This window comes from Arvicola amphibius, chromosome 2 (genome assembly GCF_903992535.2).
Source record: "Arvicola amphibius chromosome 2, mArvAmp1.2, whole genome shotgun sequence".
In the NCBI taxonomy this organism is placed as follows: domain Eukaryota; kingdom Metazoa; phylum Chordata; class Mammalia; order Rodentia; family Cricetidae; genus Arvicola; species Arvicola amphibius.
The window spans coordinates 61,077,224-61,094,056 of record NC_052048.2 but is presented as its reverse complement, the minus strand read 5'-3'; the positions used below and the strand labels follow the sequence as shown (position 1 = coordinate 61,094,056).

At 44.8% G+C, this 16,833-nt stretch overlaps 1 protein-coding gene across 1 annotated transcript in view; it reads right to left on the bottom strand.

Moving 5' to 3' along the window:
* Positions 1-16,833, bottom strand: part of Gmcl1 (germ cell-less 1, spermatogenesis associated) — a 40,790-nt gene that overhangs the window by 2,501 nt on the left and 21,456 nt on the right. The window contains exons 9-13 of the mRNA XM_038320253.1: positions 16,221-16,358; positions 13,366-13,435; positions 11,009-11,084; positions 6,956-7,101; positions 4,083-4,170 (exon numbers count right to left, since the gene is read on the bottom strand). Coding sequence (XP_038176181.1) covers positions 4,083-4,170; positions 6,956-7,101; positions 11,009-11,084; positions 13,366-13,435; positions 16,221-16,358 — 518 coding nt within the window. The remainder of the gene's footprint in view (positions 1-4,082; positions 4,171-6,955; positions 7,102-11,008; positions 11,085-13,365; positions 13,436-16,220; positions 16,359-16,833) is intronic.

Below are 16,833 nucleotides of genomic sequence, written 5' to 3'. Positions count from 1 at the left end.
AAACCCAAACAAGTAGGCCTGGCCCCTTCATGTTACAAAGATCAACTTATGCGACTGACCAAAGCAGGCTTAAAGAGTAGAACTTTGTTGGGGGAGGGTGCTGAGACAGGGTTTCACTGTGTAGCTCTGGCTGTCCTGGAACTCCTTCTGTAGACCAGGTATGTCTTGAACTCACAGAAATCTGCCTCCCAAGTCCTGGGGTTAAAGGTGTGTTACTACTGCTAAGAAGAGTACAACTTTGTATTGGGTGTGTGTGTTTAAGAACATAAATTTAGGTAAATGTATAGAAATTTTATTCAAATATAGGACACAATCTCTGTACTCACCCCAAAAGGGAAGACAGTATTCAGGAAAATCTCAGGGAGTAAAATCAGGACACTGTCATACTGGCAGATGGGAAAACTTTTGCCAAAAGAATGTCAGCACACATCTGACATTTGCCTTGGGCAAAACCTGTCCCTTCAATTTGAATATAGGTTTACTAAACTTTTACATCACTTTACCAACTTGATAATCTTTGAAGCCACCCACATTGATGATTAAGAAAAAAAAAAATCACACTTTTTTTGTGCACTGACAAAAAAACAAACATAAAAAAATAAAAGCCCTGATAAAAACATGATGTCAGGGGTCTGAGTGCAGTTAAAACTGACCTCAGGTACGTCGAAGGGCTAACTCCAGGGAAAAAAGGAAGCCGACGTGGACATTGATTGAAGCCAAAAGGACACATCAATCTTTGGGTAAGCTACATTAATCCCTGGTCTCCAATTCCTACCGCACAAGATGGCTTCCAGCATCCTCACCCTTTTTAACGCCACCCTGTAGACTCCACCGAAACATCTGCATGGTGAGGGGTCCTGCTGGGTCCACTCTGGCCTCGCATGGCAGCAGCACACACAACAGGTCCTTTCTACAGCAGGGCCTGCTTCCAGACAAAGGAGCCCACAGTCTGCTGTGTGTGTAGGGTGCTACCTCACCCCGTGTTTAAACCTATACCCCTCTAACCTCCACTGGGGCCTCCAGGAGAGCAGCAGCTGAAACTCCTTCTTTCCACGGCACCCATCCTATATGCGTCCGCTCACAGCCTTCATCTCCCACCCTTGTTCCTGACGTCTCCCCAGGTTATTTATTCTTTTATTTAGCTCCTATCTGACACACCAGTCTTTGATCATAACACATACTCAGGTCAGGGCTTAGTGGGACAGTGACACAAACAGTTTTATAATGAAACCAAGTACAGGACCTCTGATTCATCAGTTTACACAGGAAGTCTAAGAGCAAACAAAAATCCAATGGTACTGGTAATCAAACAAATGAAAATTGAGGCCAACACAATTCAATCTTTCTTTCCTTCCTTCCTTCCTTCCTTCCTTCCTTCCTTCCTTCCTTCCTTCCTTCCTTCCTTCCTCCTTCCTCCTTCCTTCCTTCCTATAAAGACTTATTTATTTCCTATGTTTGTGTGTGCCTGACTGTATGCATGTGCATGCAGTGCCCTCAGGAGTCAGAATAGAACACTTGATCCCTGTACCTAGAGTTACAGACAGCTGTGAGGTGTCAAACGTAGGTGCTGGGAACTGGACCCATGTCCTCCGCAAGAGCAGCAGGAACTCTGAACCACCAAGTCACCTCTCCAGCCCCAAATTCACTTTCCACATCAAGTAAGGGAGCAGACTGAATGCATTACTCCACTGGATGCATGCTCCTCTGCTGCTCAGAGGGTTGCAATCTGGCCACTAGGATATGCATGTGCTGCCAGTAGTGGCACACACTTGTAATACAGGTAGTCAGAAGACTGAGGCAGGAGAATGTCCAATTAGAGCCAATCTGGGCTAAAACAAAGAAACACACAAATAAATAATAGAAAAATGTATGTGGATGTGGATGTATTTCTTGTAGTAAAAATGTTAAGACAACTTTTACACAGTTGAGTGACCTAAATTATTGTATTTTCTATTTCTAGTGCTAGCACCTGTAACACAGGGAAAGCACACAAGTAACCAACTAAAAGCCTTCACCTGCAGTCCATCACACCAGCTCTATCTACCTGTACGGAACTCTCTCCATTTCCTTTCAGTTCTAAAGCGACCAGCAGCTCTCTTGCCCCTACCTCACTCACTAAGGCGTCTTATGCTCACGTTTTCAGCACAAGTTTTCCCTGAGCTGTCAGTCACCACACTCACCTTCAACCCTGAAGCATGGGTTAGAGCTTCTCCTTCTAAACTATCAGCTATCACATTTACTCTCAACCATGCAACAGGGGTTGGGGCTTCTCCCTCAGCATTGCACAGCGCTCTGGGATCATGCCAGAGTGCTTCTTCTACTAGGCTACACTAACACACTCTCATGTGGATTTCCTCCACCACGGGAATGTTTCTTTCATTGGTTAATTAATAAAGAAAACTGCCTTGGCCCTTTAAGAGACAGAAAATTAGGTAGGTGGAGTAGACAGAACAGAATTGTGGGAACAAGAAAGTAGAGTGGGGGAGACGCTTCAGGCAGTCTCGATAGGGAGTCTCCATGCTGCTCCTCTCCGAGATGGACGCAGGTTAAGATCTCTCCTGGTAAGCCACACCTCGTGGTGCTACCCAGATTACTAAATATGGGTTAAAGGAAGATGTGAGAATTAACCAATAAGAGGCTGAAACTATGGGCCAGGCAGTGTTTAAAAGAATACAGTTTCCGTGTAATTATTTTGGGTAAAGCTAGCCGGGTGGCGGGACATGGCCCCGCCGCTTCACCCTACAGCAGTAGGAGCAAAAGCACTGGGCAAATAAAATGGTAGGTATGATTAACTTGGCCTGGAGCTTTTTAGCTTTCTGGCTGCTTTGAGCTGTGGCTGTTCGTTATGAAGTTCTAGATAGACAGTAAAGACAGACAATGCTCATTTAGTCCCAGGGCCAACAGGGAACTTTAGTGAAGGAAGACAGGGATTTGAAGGCCCTCATTCCATATCTGTTAAAAAGGACATTCCCATATCCTATTTGCCACGTTTGCGTCTACTTCTTCTGTGGATCTGCAGTAGCAGTAGCGCTCAGGGCCTCTCTCACATAAGCCACGCCCTCTGCCTTGAGCAGCAGCTGCAGCAGCGGAAGTGCACAGGGGGACTGTGTGAGCGTTCCTAAGGCACTGAGGGCCAGTGTTGATTCTCCACAGTCCCTCAGGTCCTTTCTGAAACAGGACACCATTTTCAGTGTGGTAGGCTTTTCAAGGAAACAAACTTCCTCATCATTTAGCACTTTTATTTTTGTTTCTGAAAATAGTTTACTTTCTCATCCTAACATTTCAAAATTTATACAAGCATTTGGATGTATGACATGAAAAATGACTTCAGAGAATATGGAGACCATTATGGATGTCTATCCTCTTCCTACTCAGGAGCACTAGAGGGTGGTCAGGCATCCTCGGAACACCTGCTGTGAGCGTGGGAATAAACACCCAGGTGCAGGGCAGAACAGTGAAGAGGAGACAAAGTCGCCTTTCCCTTACTGCCGACTCTTTCCCTCAGATGACTTTTGGAGACAGGGCTTCTCTGTATAACAGCTCTGGCTGTTCCCGGAATTTGATTTCTAGATTTCTAAGGCTGGCCTTGAACACACAAAGATCTACCTGCCTCTGCCACCCAAGTGCTGGGATTAAAGGCACGTGCTACCATCACCTGGCCAGGTGATCTTTTTGTTTCTGTGGTCTCATCCAGTTTCAAAGGGTAGAGACCAGAGAGGCAGATTTTAGAACATCTTAAGTCTACACAGATTCATTTGTATTTCATACATATATGCATTCATACGGACTCAAGATAATTTTATACATCATTTATTGAAAATATTGTTTCATGATAGAATGCTCCCTGTGGTGTTCAAACCACTTTAGATTTTAGTACAGCATTTTGGGTTTATCTACAGCACTAGAGTCGACCGAGCTCTGCAGAGGTGACCAGGATATTTTCACCTTTACTTTGAAAAAAATTTAACAAATTTAACAAATTTTCACATCAAAATATTGTCATTTAATGTCAGTTTTAAGAGCTTCAAAGACTCCATGCACACATATGATGCAGTAAAGTGGCAAGCACACAGCACACATACCTGGTCTTTTTCAAGTGTCAGTATTTGGTAACCAGTTGCTCGACTGCATATGAGTTTTCCACTACTGTCAAAAGAAGCCAATCGCAATCTAGAATTAAAAAAAAAAATCAATGTTTAAAGTGAAGACAAATATAAACAAATCCTTCCTCACTCTACTTTTTTCTCCTTCTATATTTCCTGGAAGTCTTATTTTTGGCAGGGCTGTGGGCTGAGTCCAGGCCCAGGCCCTGTCTATGCTGGGCTAACATGCTACCCCAGCTACAGTTCCAACCTTTGGTTTTCAGGAACAGGTCTCATCATGTACCTCAGGCTGGCCTTCAACCATGATCTTCCTGTTTCCACCTCCTGAGTGATGGGATTACAGGAGTGTGCTCAATACAAGATGAATCCTTTATAAAGGATTTTAAAGTCTTTTCAAAATGTTACATCAGCTCCATTTAGATTTCTAACCTGTGTTGTTCTACTTACTATATAAAAATAACTCTGAACACTCGGGAGGCAGAGGCAGGCGGATCTCTGTGAGTTCGAGACCAGCCTGGTCTACAAGAGCTAGTTCCAGGACAGGCTCCAAAGCTACAGAGAAACCCTGTCTCGAAAAACCAAAAAAAAAAAAAAAAAAAAAAAAAAAAAAAAAAAAAAAAAACCCAAAACAGTAACTCTTCAAATCTCTTCTCCCAAAACTGGCACTCACCAGCTTACTTTCTGTCCCTATAAACTTTTCTATTCTAGCATGAATGGAATCAGGATGGCTGTCCTTTTGTGACACATTTAACTCGCTTCACAGGGTCTCCTTTTGAAGGATGACTCATGTTCTGCTGTGTGTACATTATCACCCATGTTTACCCAGTTATCTGTCAAGCCTCACACAGGCTGCTTCTACCCTCTAGCCACCATGAGCAATGCTGCTGCAAGCCTACAGTGTAAATATCTAAGCCCTTGCTTCTGACTCTTTTGGAATGTTCCGAAGGGGAACTGGTGGACCATGAAGCACGTGTTTATTTTTTGTCAAGGGTCTTGTTGTGCACACTCCAGCAGCATCATTTTGTACAAGGTTATCAGCAGAGGAGAAGAATCTGGTTATTCTCCAGCCTTGTCTGTCTTTGTTATTGTTTTGGATAAAAGACGTGAAACAGCATTTTATTGTGGTTTTTATTTCATTTTCCAAATGACTGGCGATATTAAGCATCTTTTTATTCACCCGACATATATCTTCTTTGGAGAATTTGTGTGTGTGTTTGTGGATATATGTATGTATATGTGCATACATAGAGGTTTGATACCAATATGGGGTGCCTTCCTCTAGACCTTTGGGCTTACCCATTTGGATAAGTAGGCTGGATAGGAGGCCTCCATGCTTGCCTGGCAGTCACTGTATTGACTGAGCCATCTTTCCAGACTTTTGGAGAAATTTTAGGCAAGTTCTTTGGTGCTTTGTTTTGCTGGATCTGCAGGACTCAATCCAGAGACTTGTGCAAGCTCCATGACTGCCTTGGCCACTTTTAAGCTGTATGTTTTAATCATAAAAACATATTTTATGTGCATGGACTTTTGGTGCTTGCTTGTATGTATGTGCACTGAGTACATGCCTGGTGCCTACATAGGGTGATGGTCCCCCTGGAACTGGAGTTACAGATGGTTGTGAACTGGATCTGGGTCCTCGGTAAGAGAACCCACCCATGGAGCTGGGACTGTGTAATCAGTCTCATACTTAGCTAGAACTACAAACCTCTGCTCCCACACCTGGCTGTTTTCAGTTGTAGTATTTGGTCTACTGTGTACTGAATGCTAATCCCGTCAGGGATCTGGTCTGCTTGCAGATGTCCTCTCCCCTTCTGCAGCAGCCTGTTCACTGGTACTCACTGACACATATGCTTCTTGAGCCTGTGCTTTTGGCATCACATCAAAGAAGACTACACCAGCCGGGTGGTGGTGGCGCACGCCTTTAATCCCAGCACTCGGGAGGCAGAGGCAGGCGGATCTCTGAGTTCGAGGCCAGCCTGGTCTGCAAGAGCTAGCTCCAGGACAGGCTCTAGAAACTACAGGGAAACCCTGTCTCGAAAAACCAAAAAAAAAAAAAAAAGAAAAAAGAAAGAAGACTACACCAGGCCAGGCGGTGGTGGTGCACACCTTTAATCCCAGCACTTGGGAGGCTGAGGCAGGTGGATCTCTGTGAGTTCCAGGCCAGCCTGGTCTACAGAATGAGTTCTAGGACAGGCTCCAAAGCTACAGAGAAATGACCCCCCTCCCAAAAAAAGAAGTCTAGACCAAATCAAATGTCATCAAGCCTTTGCCCTGTATCTTCTCCCAACTATGTCAACAACTTTAGATCTTACATAATCCCTTTGAAGTTCTGTTTTAGAGACAGGGTCTCATTACATAAATTCACATATGTAAACAAGTCTGGTCTCAGACTCACAAACATCTGCCTGCTCCTGTCTCCCAACTGCCAGGTTTAAAGACATCATACCATTATGTTTGGCCCCTTTTGAGTTGATTTTTGCAAACAGCATCAGTCAGCTACTTGCTCCTGCCAGTCCACAGCACCATCTCCAGGAAGTGATTGTCACTTAGCTTTCAGGCAGAGTTGGACACAGCATGCCTGGCAGGTACTAAGAAGACCTGTCTTATGCTAGTTTGCACATCTTATTTGCTAGGAATATAACATGCTGACAGTTCCAGACCAGAACCAAGCTGTCCATCACTCCTGTTCTAGCTGCCTATCCTGGCGCTCCAGACCTCCTGCTCTTGTTCACTGAGAAACAGTCACAGAAATGGGGGTCTCTCAGCTCCCAGTGCTTTCCCATGACTGCGTCTTACCAAGTCCTACACTGGTGATCAAGGTTTCATTTCTTACCCTTCCGCTGCCGTCCTACCTAAATGCTATGCTCCTTCGAGGCTGTAAGCTGACAGATCCACTGCATGGCTGATTCAGTGTATTCCGTTTGAAAATGATGTACCGATTGGTGTAAGTCACAAGGAGGTCAAAGCCGAAATTAAAACCTGTCCACCGCCAGCAGTACTAAGAGATACAAAGGATTCATTTCAGATCATCACATGAGCAAGTCACAAATTAAAAGTTCAAGTGGTTTTTTGTTTGTTTTGTTTTTCTTTCATTTCAAGCATGTGCAAAGGAAAGCACTTTCTGTCAAAACATCAGCCCTGGACTCCACACCCTCTATGGCCAGAGCCCCCAAGCGTTATCCTATACTTCCCTTCACACTGCAGTCCCACCCAGGGAACCAGGCCTTCCACTGCAGTTCTGAGTAAGAACAGCTTGGGTGCCTGGCATCTGTAGTGGAAGATACTAGACTCAGAAGCTCTCTAAAATGCTCCAGCCAACCACCAGACACATGAAAACCACTCCAGATACCACCTCCACAGCTACCCGTTAATCAGAGAGGGAAGGAAGGCAGGCACACCCTGGATTACACAGTAACTCAGTATTCACTGACATGTACTGAGCATCTGTTATACACCAGGCTCAACTCCAGGGAGTGGAGGCACCGCAGTCAGTAAGTTGCTGCCCAGTAGAATTTATATCACACTCTTGAGTGCTTACGTGGTGGACAGAGGGCGGGATATGTGTGATGAAAGAAGAGGTCAGGAGTGATGGAGAGAAGGGGATTCACAACTAGGGAGCCTGGGGAACGTGTGAGGAGGAGTCCAAGGAGCTCTGGAGAAGAGGCTGGGCCAAGGAGCAGACTGGGGATCCGGTTGGGGAGGGAAGCCCTGCTGGTGAGAACATGCTGGGCCTCTCAGTGAGACAGTGAGAAGGGCTGCATGGCTAGGCCAGGGCGGACAGGGACAGGAGCTGGAGATGGGTTCAGAGGCGGTCAGACGCCCAAAGGGGCAGTCTAGTCTCTGATAAGGGAGCATGTGGGAGGCTAGGAGAATATCAAAGGGGCAGTCTAGTCTCTGATAAGGAGCGTGTGGGAGGCTAAGAGAATATCCTAGGAAAGGAAGCAATATGATCTACCTTACATTTGCAGAGTACTTTGGCTGTTGTGTGGGAGACAGGATACAAAAATAAGAGTGAAATTGGGAGCCGGGCGGTGGCGGCGCACGCCTTTAATCCCAGCACTCGGGAGGCAGAGGCAGGCGGATCTCTGTGAGTTCGAGACCAGCCTGGTCTACAAGAGCTAGTTCCAGGACAGGCTCCAAAGCTACAGAGAAACCCTGTCTCGAAAAACCAAAAAAAAAAAAAAAAAAAAAAAAAAAAAAAGAGTGAAATTGGGAGGAATCTGTAAACTGGAATACTGTATTTGTATGATGTAGTGAGAAGATCCTCCAGTAGCCCAGGCAGGAGATATAGTGACCTGGGCTGAGTGTTAATGCAGATGGCATGAAATGCATTTGAAGGATTTACCCTTGAGGATTCTCATGGACACCATGAGTGGAAGAAAAGAATGAGGCATCCATATCCATGCAGTTTGGAGCATATATGACAGATGAACAGAGAGAGGCACTATCTCCAGATAGACTCCCTCCATCTGAGATGCTCTAGGTATCGAGAAAGATGCCCAGTGGGAGTCAAGGGCCACTTCTGCAGTCAGGCTGTAAGGTCAAGGGAATAAACGAGAGCACATGGGACTAAGAACCGATCCTCAGTTCCAGTGATATTGCTAAAGAAGAGAAGAATCTAGTAGATTTTAGGATGATCAGTCAGTGATGTAGGAAGACAACTGTCTAAACAAACATGTGTCCTGGGAGTCAAGTGGAAAGAGACAGGGAATAAGTGAAAAGGGTCACTGTTGCCAAGAGCAACAGGAACAGACCTCCACTTCAACATGGATCATTACATCACTGCTGTAGTGAGAATGGCTGGAGGGAGTCAGAAGAAATACCGAGCAGGAACTAGAAGGAAGTGTGCAGCCAAGGACCAGTCCGAAGCGACCACAGTTACTAGCTGAATGAGTAGTGTGGATGGTGCAGCAGAGGGAGGTGAGGCCTGCAGGTTTCTCAGTGTTAAAGCAGATGTAATTAATGGGCATGGCGCACACCTTTAATCCCAGCACTTGAGAGGCAGAGGCAAGCAGATCTCTGAGTTTGAGGACACCCTGGTCTACAAAGTGAGTTCCAGGACAGCCAGTACTACACAGAGAAACCCTGTCTTGAAAAACAAAAACAAAAAGTAAAAGATGGAATCAAGAGGCTGGACAAGGACAGGACAGGCATCTCAGGACAGTGGCAGATCAAGGTTGGCAGACTGCTGGAAGGAAGGTACACAGACCCTGCCACAGTGAAAGGAAAGGCACCGTGGAAGCATCAGATGAGGTGAGAGGGCAGAGTCGCTTCAGACAGGGAGGAAATAGTCACTGGAGAAAGGCAGGTGGCCTACCACGCACCACAGACCTGGGTGATGTTCATGGTTACTACTAAGGAAAACCCCCTGGGAAGGGTGCTTGTCTCTGGCCTTGTTCTGGTTAGTTTTACATCAACTTGACACAAGCCAGAGTCACTTGAGAAGGAACCTCAATTGAGAAAATGTCCACACCAAAGTGGCCTGTAGGGCATTTTCTTGATTAATGATTGATGTGGGTAGTGCCACCCCTGAGCTGGTGATCCTGGATGATATAACACAGTAGGTTGAGTAGGCCATGATGAACAGCCAGTAAACAGCACTCCTCTACAGCTTCTGCATCAGTTCCTGCCTCCAGGTTTCTGTCCAACGTCTTTCAGTGATGGGACTATAATCTACAACAACAATAATAAATCCTTTCCTCCCCAAGTTGCTTTTAGTCACGGTGTTTATCCAGCAATAGAAACCCTAACTAAGGCAGATCTCTAAGAGAATTTCAGCCTAATATGGTCCCCATTCAGAGTCTGGGAACCGGGACTTGCTGAGATGAGTCTCCCAGCATCAAATGGGGAAAAGGAGAAGAGGGTGGATAGAAACAAGGGAAGGGCTTAAGGTGAGACAAAATACAAGTCAGTAAAGAAGGGAAGGGAGGGGCAGGAAGGAGACAACAAGCTGTACATCTCAAGGGGTAAACAACGTTCAAGTCCAAAACAGAGCTAGGAAGAGAAAGGAGAAGTGGGAGTTGTGGGGGACACTTGAAATGGAGAGTCTGAAGGTGATGTCATCAGTGGGAGGGAGTGACAGTGACAGGACAACGAGCAGAGGAACATGCACCCGATGCGTCTCCTTTGAAGGAACGGCAGTTCATGAGGGATGAAGCAACATGGCGAGGAGTGAAGAACCCCTGCTGTGTCATGCAGCAACCCTGAAGGCAAGTATGAAATAACCTCTGAAAGGTCAAAGTGCAGATAAATTTGGGGGAAAACTAGACTGGAATCTGAGGGCGGAAGTGAGGACAGCTAGGCTGTATAATCAATTGACTGGAGCACAGGCAGGTTTTAGAACAACGGAGACAGGCTCTCCAGAGACAGCGGGTAAACATTCCTTCTTTCACTCCCGCATCTGCAAGCTCCATGTAAGGAGCAAAGGCAGTTCTCTGTGTAGAGAGCATTCTGAGGGGACAGGCGACTCTGAGTTGGGGTAACTGTCAAACAGACCTCTAAGACAATGCAACACCTCCCACACAATTGACCTCAACTTCTGTACTGCAGAGGGACCTTCTCAACCTTCTCTTCTGGACTCTAAATTCAAGTTCGATGGTTTCAAGCAAGACTGAGTAACTCTGAGCACGGTGGTTAGAACCCTTGTTCAGGACACCAAACTACAGAAAAGATCAAATATGGTCTTCTCAAGCCATGACATTCTAGTAAGCAGGAGCCTCAGACATCTGCTTCCTTATGCTCAAACTACTTTAAAAGAACATGTATTTATTTATTTTTGAGGCTTGCCACAGCAAGCCCACTTTGAAATACTACATTAGGAAAAACTGCAAACACCTGAAAGTAAAGCAAAGTGCGTAAGAGAATCTCCTCAGCAAGCTGAGAACATACAGGACAGCCACACTTACTTCACCATCTTTGGCAAGCTTTCTGCCACACCTCATGCTATTTCCCTCAAGCTCTTCTTTATTGATTTCTTGAGGTCTGAAATGATACAAGAGCAATGAGCTTTCATAGAAAACAGGCAACTAGTAATTAAAAAAAAAAAACAAAAACCCGAGTTTAAAAAGAACAGAAATTGCTGGGTCATGGTGGTACACTCTTTTAATCCCAGTACTCAGGAGGCAGAGGCCGGCGGATCTCTATGAGTTCAAGGCCAGCCTGGTCTACAGAGAGAGTTCTAGGACTGCCAAGGCTTCATAAAACTCGAGGGGAGGAGGGTAGGTCATCATAGGACCTGTTGGAGTTTGGTAGAATGTGCTGCAGGGGAGGATTACAACAGAACAGTCTATTACTCCTTTTTTATTTACAGTGTCAGACAGACATAGGATTCGGTCAGCTGGTGTAAGGGAAGTGTGAGATGACAGAGGCTTCTGGGACGGGCTGCTGAAGGCGCCCACAGGCTGTGCTCATGACTTTCTCCTGCCTGAGTTCTCAGACATGTGTTCTGTGACTATTCAACTCTTTAGTATGGCATCTTGCAGGCATATTTAAAAAAAAAAAAAACAACCCAGCATGGTGGGTCAGATGTTTTCACTGTCAAGCCTCAACAACCAGAGGAGCTCAACGTCATCAGATGTCTGTATCTGCCTTCAGGCACAAGTTGCACACTGCATTTCCGCTTTAGAACGATAATCCTCTTCAGTCTGGGAGAAGATCCTGGAAGTAGGCTTAATTAGGTCCTAAGACAAAGTCCTCACATTTTGGGAGCCCTGAAGCTGGACCAGGTACTCAGCAGCAGGACAGGCTGTGCAGTCATACAGTAGAGTTGTATGCCCTCCCCTTTTACTATAGTGCTAGGGCCTAGGACGTCCTACAGTGATGTCAGCATTTGACGCAAGCTATGCCCCAGGTGGCACACACATTCTCAGGGTCAAGCAAAGGAGACACTTACACAAGCTGTGCCTTAGCTAAGAGAAAGGACAAAATAGAAAAAGACTCAACCAAGAACACCCGAAACAAAGTCAAACACACAGTGCCAGTGTGACCGTGAACTGCGATATGCCGACACACCAGATCCGATTTCCCTAAATAACTGACTCATTTTCTAGTTCTTAATTTCTTCTGCTTCAGCAATTTTATTCTCTTTGTGCTGATAAGTATGCTACAGATGAACTTGGAAAAAGATGAGACTATAAAGAAAATAGAAATTTTAAAAACCCAGATAATAAGAATCTTGTAGCCTAGGCATGGAGGTACATGCCTTTAATGCCAGCGCTCGAGAGGCAGAGGCAGATGGAACTCTGTGAATTCAAGACCAGTCTGGTCCAGTTCCAGGACAGCCAGGTCTACATAAAAAGACCCTGTCTGTTTATCTGTCTGCCTGGCTCTCTTTTTGGGGGGTGGGAGTTTGAGGCAGGGTTTCTCTGTGTAGCTCTGACTGTCCTGGAACTCACTGTGTAGACCAAGCTGGCCTCAAATTCAGAGATCTGCCTGCCTCTGCCTCCTGAGTGCTAGGATAAAAGGTGTGTGCCACCACTGCCACCTAACTGAGAGTCCCTGTCTCAAACAACAACAACAACAACAACAAAACCCAAAAACCAAAATCTTGTGAATTCATAGAATATTTTCATATATTCATTGTTTGGACAGAAACTTACAATTAGACCAAATTCTTTGGTGTATAAAAAAGGGTTAAAAGAGGAGGGAAAAAAAAAAAAACCTCACCAAAATAAAATGTTTTCTTAGGCCTTCCTTGTACAGCTATAACCTGATGACTTTACTTCAATGCAAATGCCTTCAAAACCTATTTACTAATCACAATTTGCCATCACACCACAAATGAGAACGAGCTTCATCTGCATGTAACTATCAAAAGCATGCCTTCCGGAAGTGTCAGTCTACATAGCATCACAGCGTGTGAATGGCTGCGTTTAAACAGTCTGTGGTGGCTGCCCAGCAGCAGTAGCCGGGCAGCACTGGCTGCAGCTCCAGGCTGACACTGTCAGACAGAATTCTGAGGGAAGCAAGCGGCTGCAGCTTTCTGTTTGTAGGGGCTCTGCCTGGAAGAAGTCTCTTGAGTCCCATGGTTCATGCTTACAGGCTTTCTCAAATCGTCCAGTACTTTGCAGCTTTCCCCTCCAGTCCTCTTTTCCACCTGTTTTGTTCCTAAGTATCTCCACTAAAAATATAAAGAAAATTCATAGCAAGGTTTACTATTTATTTTGGATTGGGGACTCTGTGGTAAGAGCACTTAGCCTCGCATGTGCCAGGCCCTAGGTTCAGTCTCCCACACTGCAAAACCAGTAACATGATGTGTGCTTACCCCACTTCACTGTCTTGTTCAGCCCGGAGCATAGCCAGCCACTGCTGTTTATACACTGAGGACAGCCATTCTAAAGTACAAACATCAATAACAAGTAGTTGGTAAAACTTATTTCTAAACTTATATTTAAAACAGCAATTTACAAAGCAGGCAGCTCGTTTTATAAGCACACAGTAACAATGTGACTCTTAGCTATTTACCACACCAAACTTTCTCTCAGACTTAAGAATGACCTCCTTTCCAAAGAGGAGAAAACAGGCTATGCTGCCACTTCTGATTTGTCCTCGCAGCATATTGATATTGATTCCATTTGTGGACATCGTTCCTAGGAGCGTTTTCGGGTTTTCATTTTGTTTTTTATGATGAGACAGTTTCTCAGTGTAGCTATAGCTGTCCTGGAATTCATGCTGTAGACCAGGCTGGCCTTGAACTCACAGAGATCAGCCTGCCTCTGACTCCTGAGTGCTGGGCTTACAGGCGTGCACCACCACCACCTGGCTATTTTCAGTTTTAATAAAGTTCTGTATTGGGGAACTTAGTAATGGATTCTTCATTTATGACGTTATCTGTAACAAGATTTCATTACAGTGAAAAGCCGTCTGTCAAGTTATGGAGGGCTCTGCAGCAGGAGTGCACGGGGCAATGGTGTGGAACAAAGATGGTCTCACTGGTTTTGGACTTGACCCAGTGACAGGGCAACTGTGTGTAACCTACCACCATCTACATGAAATCTAAGACTGGCAGGAGCTGAGAAAAGGCAGGAAAGGTTCCACAGGCCAGCAGAGAGAAGAGGGCTAAAGACAGGGAACTGTGAAAAGGGAATGAGCTGTGAATGGCAGGTGAGATAGCAGCTGAAGACACCAAACTCTAATGCGGACCAGTCCTGATGGACAAAGGTCAAGGCATTTCTTTTCCATGGGTGGGAAGCGCCTAAAAAGCTAAATGCTCCCAGAGCTGAGGTCAAGTAACGAGAAGGAGGGAATCATACAAACTGACTGGTTGGGAAGGGAGAGGGTGAATCAAGCATCCAAATCCCATGGTGTGGAGGAAGGAATAGGGGGTCAGGTCACAAGCAGTACTGGAAAGAACACTGGGATCTAGGACTGGGGTCTAGGTCTTTACCTCCTGGCCCTAGGTCACTATGAAGAGAGAAAGGTTTTCTTTAATACAGCTAAATAAATGCAGAGAGGAGACAGTCGATTTTGAGATTCTGTTGATCCGACTCCAGGAAAAAAAAAATAACAGGGTTTGCGAGGCATGGAGATAAGCCGGGATGAGAGTGGGGGCGCGGAGCAGAAGATACAGGTGAGACATTTGAGATGACTATGACAAACCCAGTTCATGAAATAATGAGCCACTGGGCCTAAAATTAAGACACACTGCCTCCTGCTGAGGATGGAACCTAGGGCTCTGTGCATGGTACTGCAGAGCTCGGCTCCTGCCTTGTATCTATCTCTAGCCCTCAGCTTCCTTCTGAGAGCAGGTACCAATGAGCCACATGGCACCTTCTGCCTCGTTACAAAAGTGTGATATTTAATTTTAACCTACATTTTTCTTTTTAAATTGAAATTTTGAACACACAGAAAATTCTGTTTATATTTATAAGATATAATAATTATTTTTTCAAGTCTTCTCATATCATTTCATATCAGGAAGAAAAAAACCCCTGAAATCTGACCATAAATCTACTTAAAAATATTTATACCAAATACAATGCTTCAGACTTCATATGTTTATACAATTTGCCTTTCAGACACAAAACTTGTCCTCTTGTACCAGACATACCTAATGTAAATCCTATCAGACTGTTTTCCAAACTCAACAATCCTTAAAGATGGGTCTGGAGAGATGGCTCTGTAAGAGTCCTTGCTGCTCTTCCAGAGGACCCACGTTTGGTTCCCTGCCCACATCAGACAGCCCACAACCAACCACCTGCAGCTTCAGCTCTAGGGCACCCAGGGCCTGCACCTGCACTCAAACGCACACACACAAGACACAGACACAATTAGAACAAACCTTTAGAGAACCTTAATGAAGGCTGAATTGGAAAGACATGTCAAAGGCTTTGGCATCTAATTTATATCTCTGCCTGGTGTTTAGTACACACTAAAACCACTATAGGCTTGGTACCCTGTTTTCTTTTTCTCTTTCTGCTGTACTTTGCTTCAAAACCTGGGTCTTGAATATGCTGGACAAATGCCCTAATGTACTTATACAGTACTAAACACAACTTGTTACAAATATAACAGACATAAAAATAAATACTTGTTTCAAGAAATTTGAATTATAATGACTAGATATACTTGATTCAACATGTTTAAGAATTCAGAATAAGAAAAAACAGAAATGAAGCGAATTTTAGGGGCACTAATAGAAAAAGCAGTTGTACTTTTTAAACACATCAAAAGTAATTTTCCATACTAATATCCAAAACAGCGCACTGGCTAACCACCCTGAGAAATACCCAGAGCCAAGTGTGTGGTTGCACGCTTCTAAGGGCAGCACCTGGGAAGCAGCAGTCCGAGATCAAATGCTTCAAATTGGGGCTGAGGCTCCAGCTAACTGGTAGGGCCTGCCATGCAGCATAGAGCCCTGACTCCGACCCTCAGTACAGAAAACAAAACAAAACACTCCGGCAAAATGCTTCTTAGTCACTTAAATATTGTGGCAGACACTTTAGTAATGAAAGGACACAGGAAGATTATTCACATGCTGATCTCCATGGGCATGAAGATACATACCTTCTGGGACCAAAGACGACTTCCTGGGTTCTTTCTGTTCTTTCCTATGCAAGTATGAAATGCTACAATCAGAAAAACGTGATTTCAAATCACAAACACATCAGGCTTTCTTACCTGAAGGTACCAGAGAATCCTGCTCAATGATCCTTGCAGAAGCCAGATCACTGATAATGTACTGTAGCCTTAAATGTCTGAACACGGACGCAAATGGTTTTCCCTGCTCAGTTTCAAGGAAAGTCGTCCCTTCAAAGTCTATTAAGAAAGTTTTAATTAAACAGCATTCTTGTCAAATGTGCTGTTTTGCTAAATGTTTCTATGGACACACACACACACACACACAGAGTCTGCTAGAATGCAAGTATACTTCCAAGGTTTTCAACTTATAACTCTAAGATGTGGAAAACCTTAGTGGAACTTTGAAAAATCTCTCAAATTAATTTTGGTACTAATTAGGCCCTTGAGGTGAGACTTCAGCTGTCCTTTTTTTTTTTTTTTTTTTTTTTTTTTTTAAAAAAAAAAAAAACAGGACAGCATGATGGAGGGACAGGTGTGATTGAGGAAGTAGCTCATGAGAGTCAGTCAGTCTCTCTCTCATCCCTTCCCAAGGAAGTCAGCAGGACATGTGAGGGTCCTCACATGATGACCAGGGACAGCTATCTATCCTTCTAACTCACACCAGCGACAGATACTACAGGCAGCTGCCGATGCTGGGAACTGAACCCACATC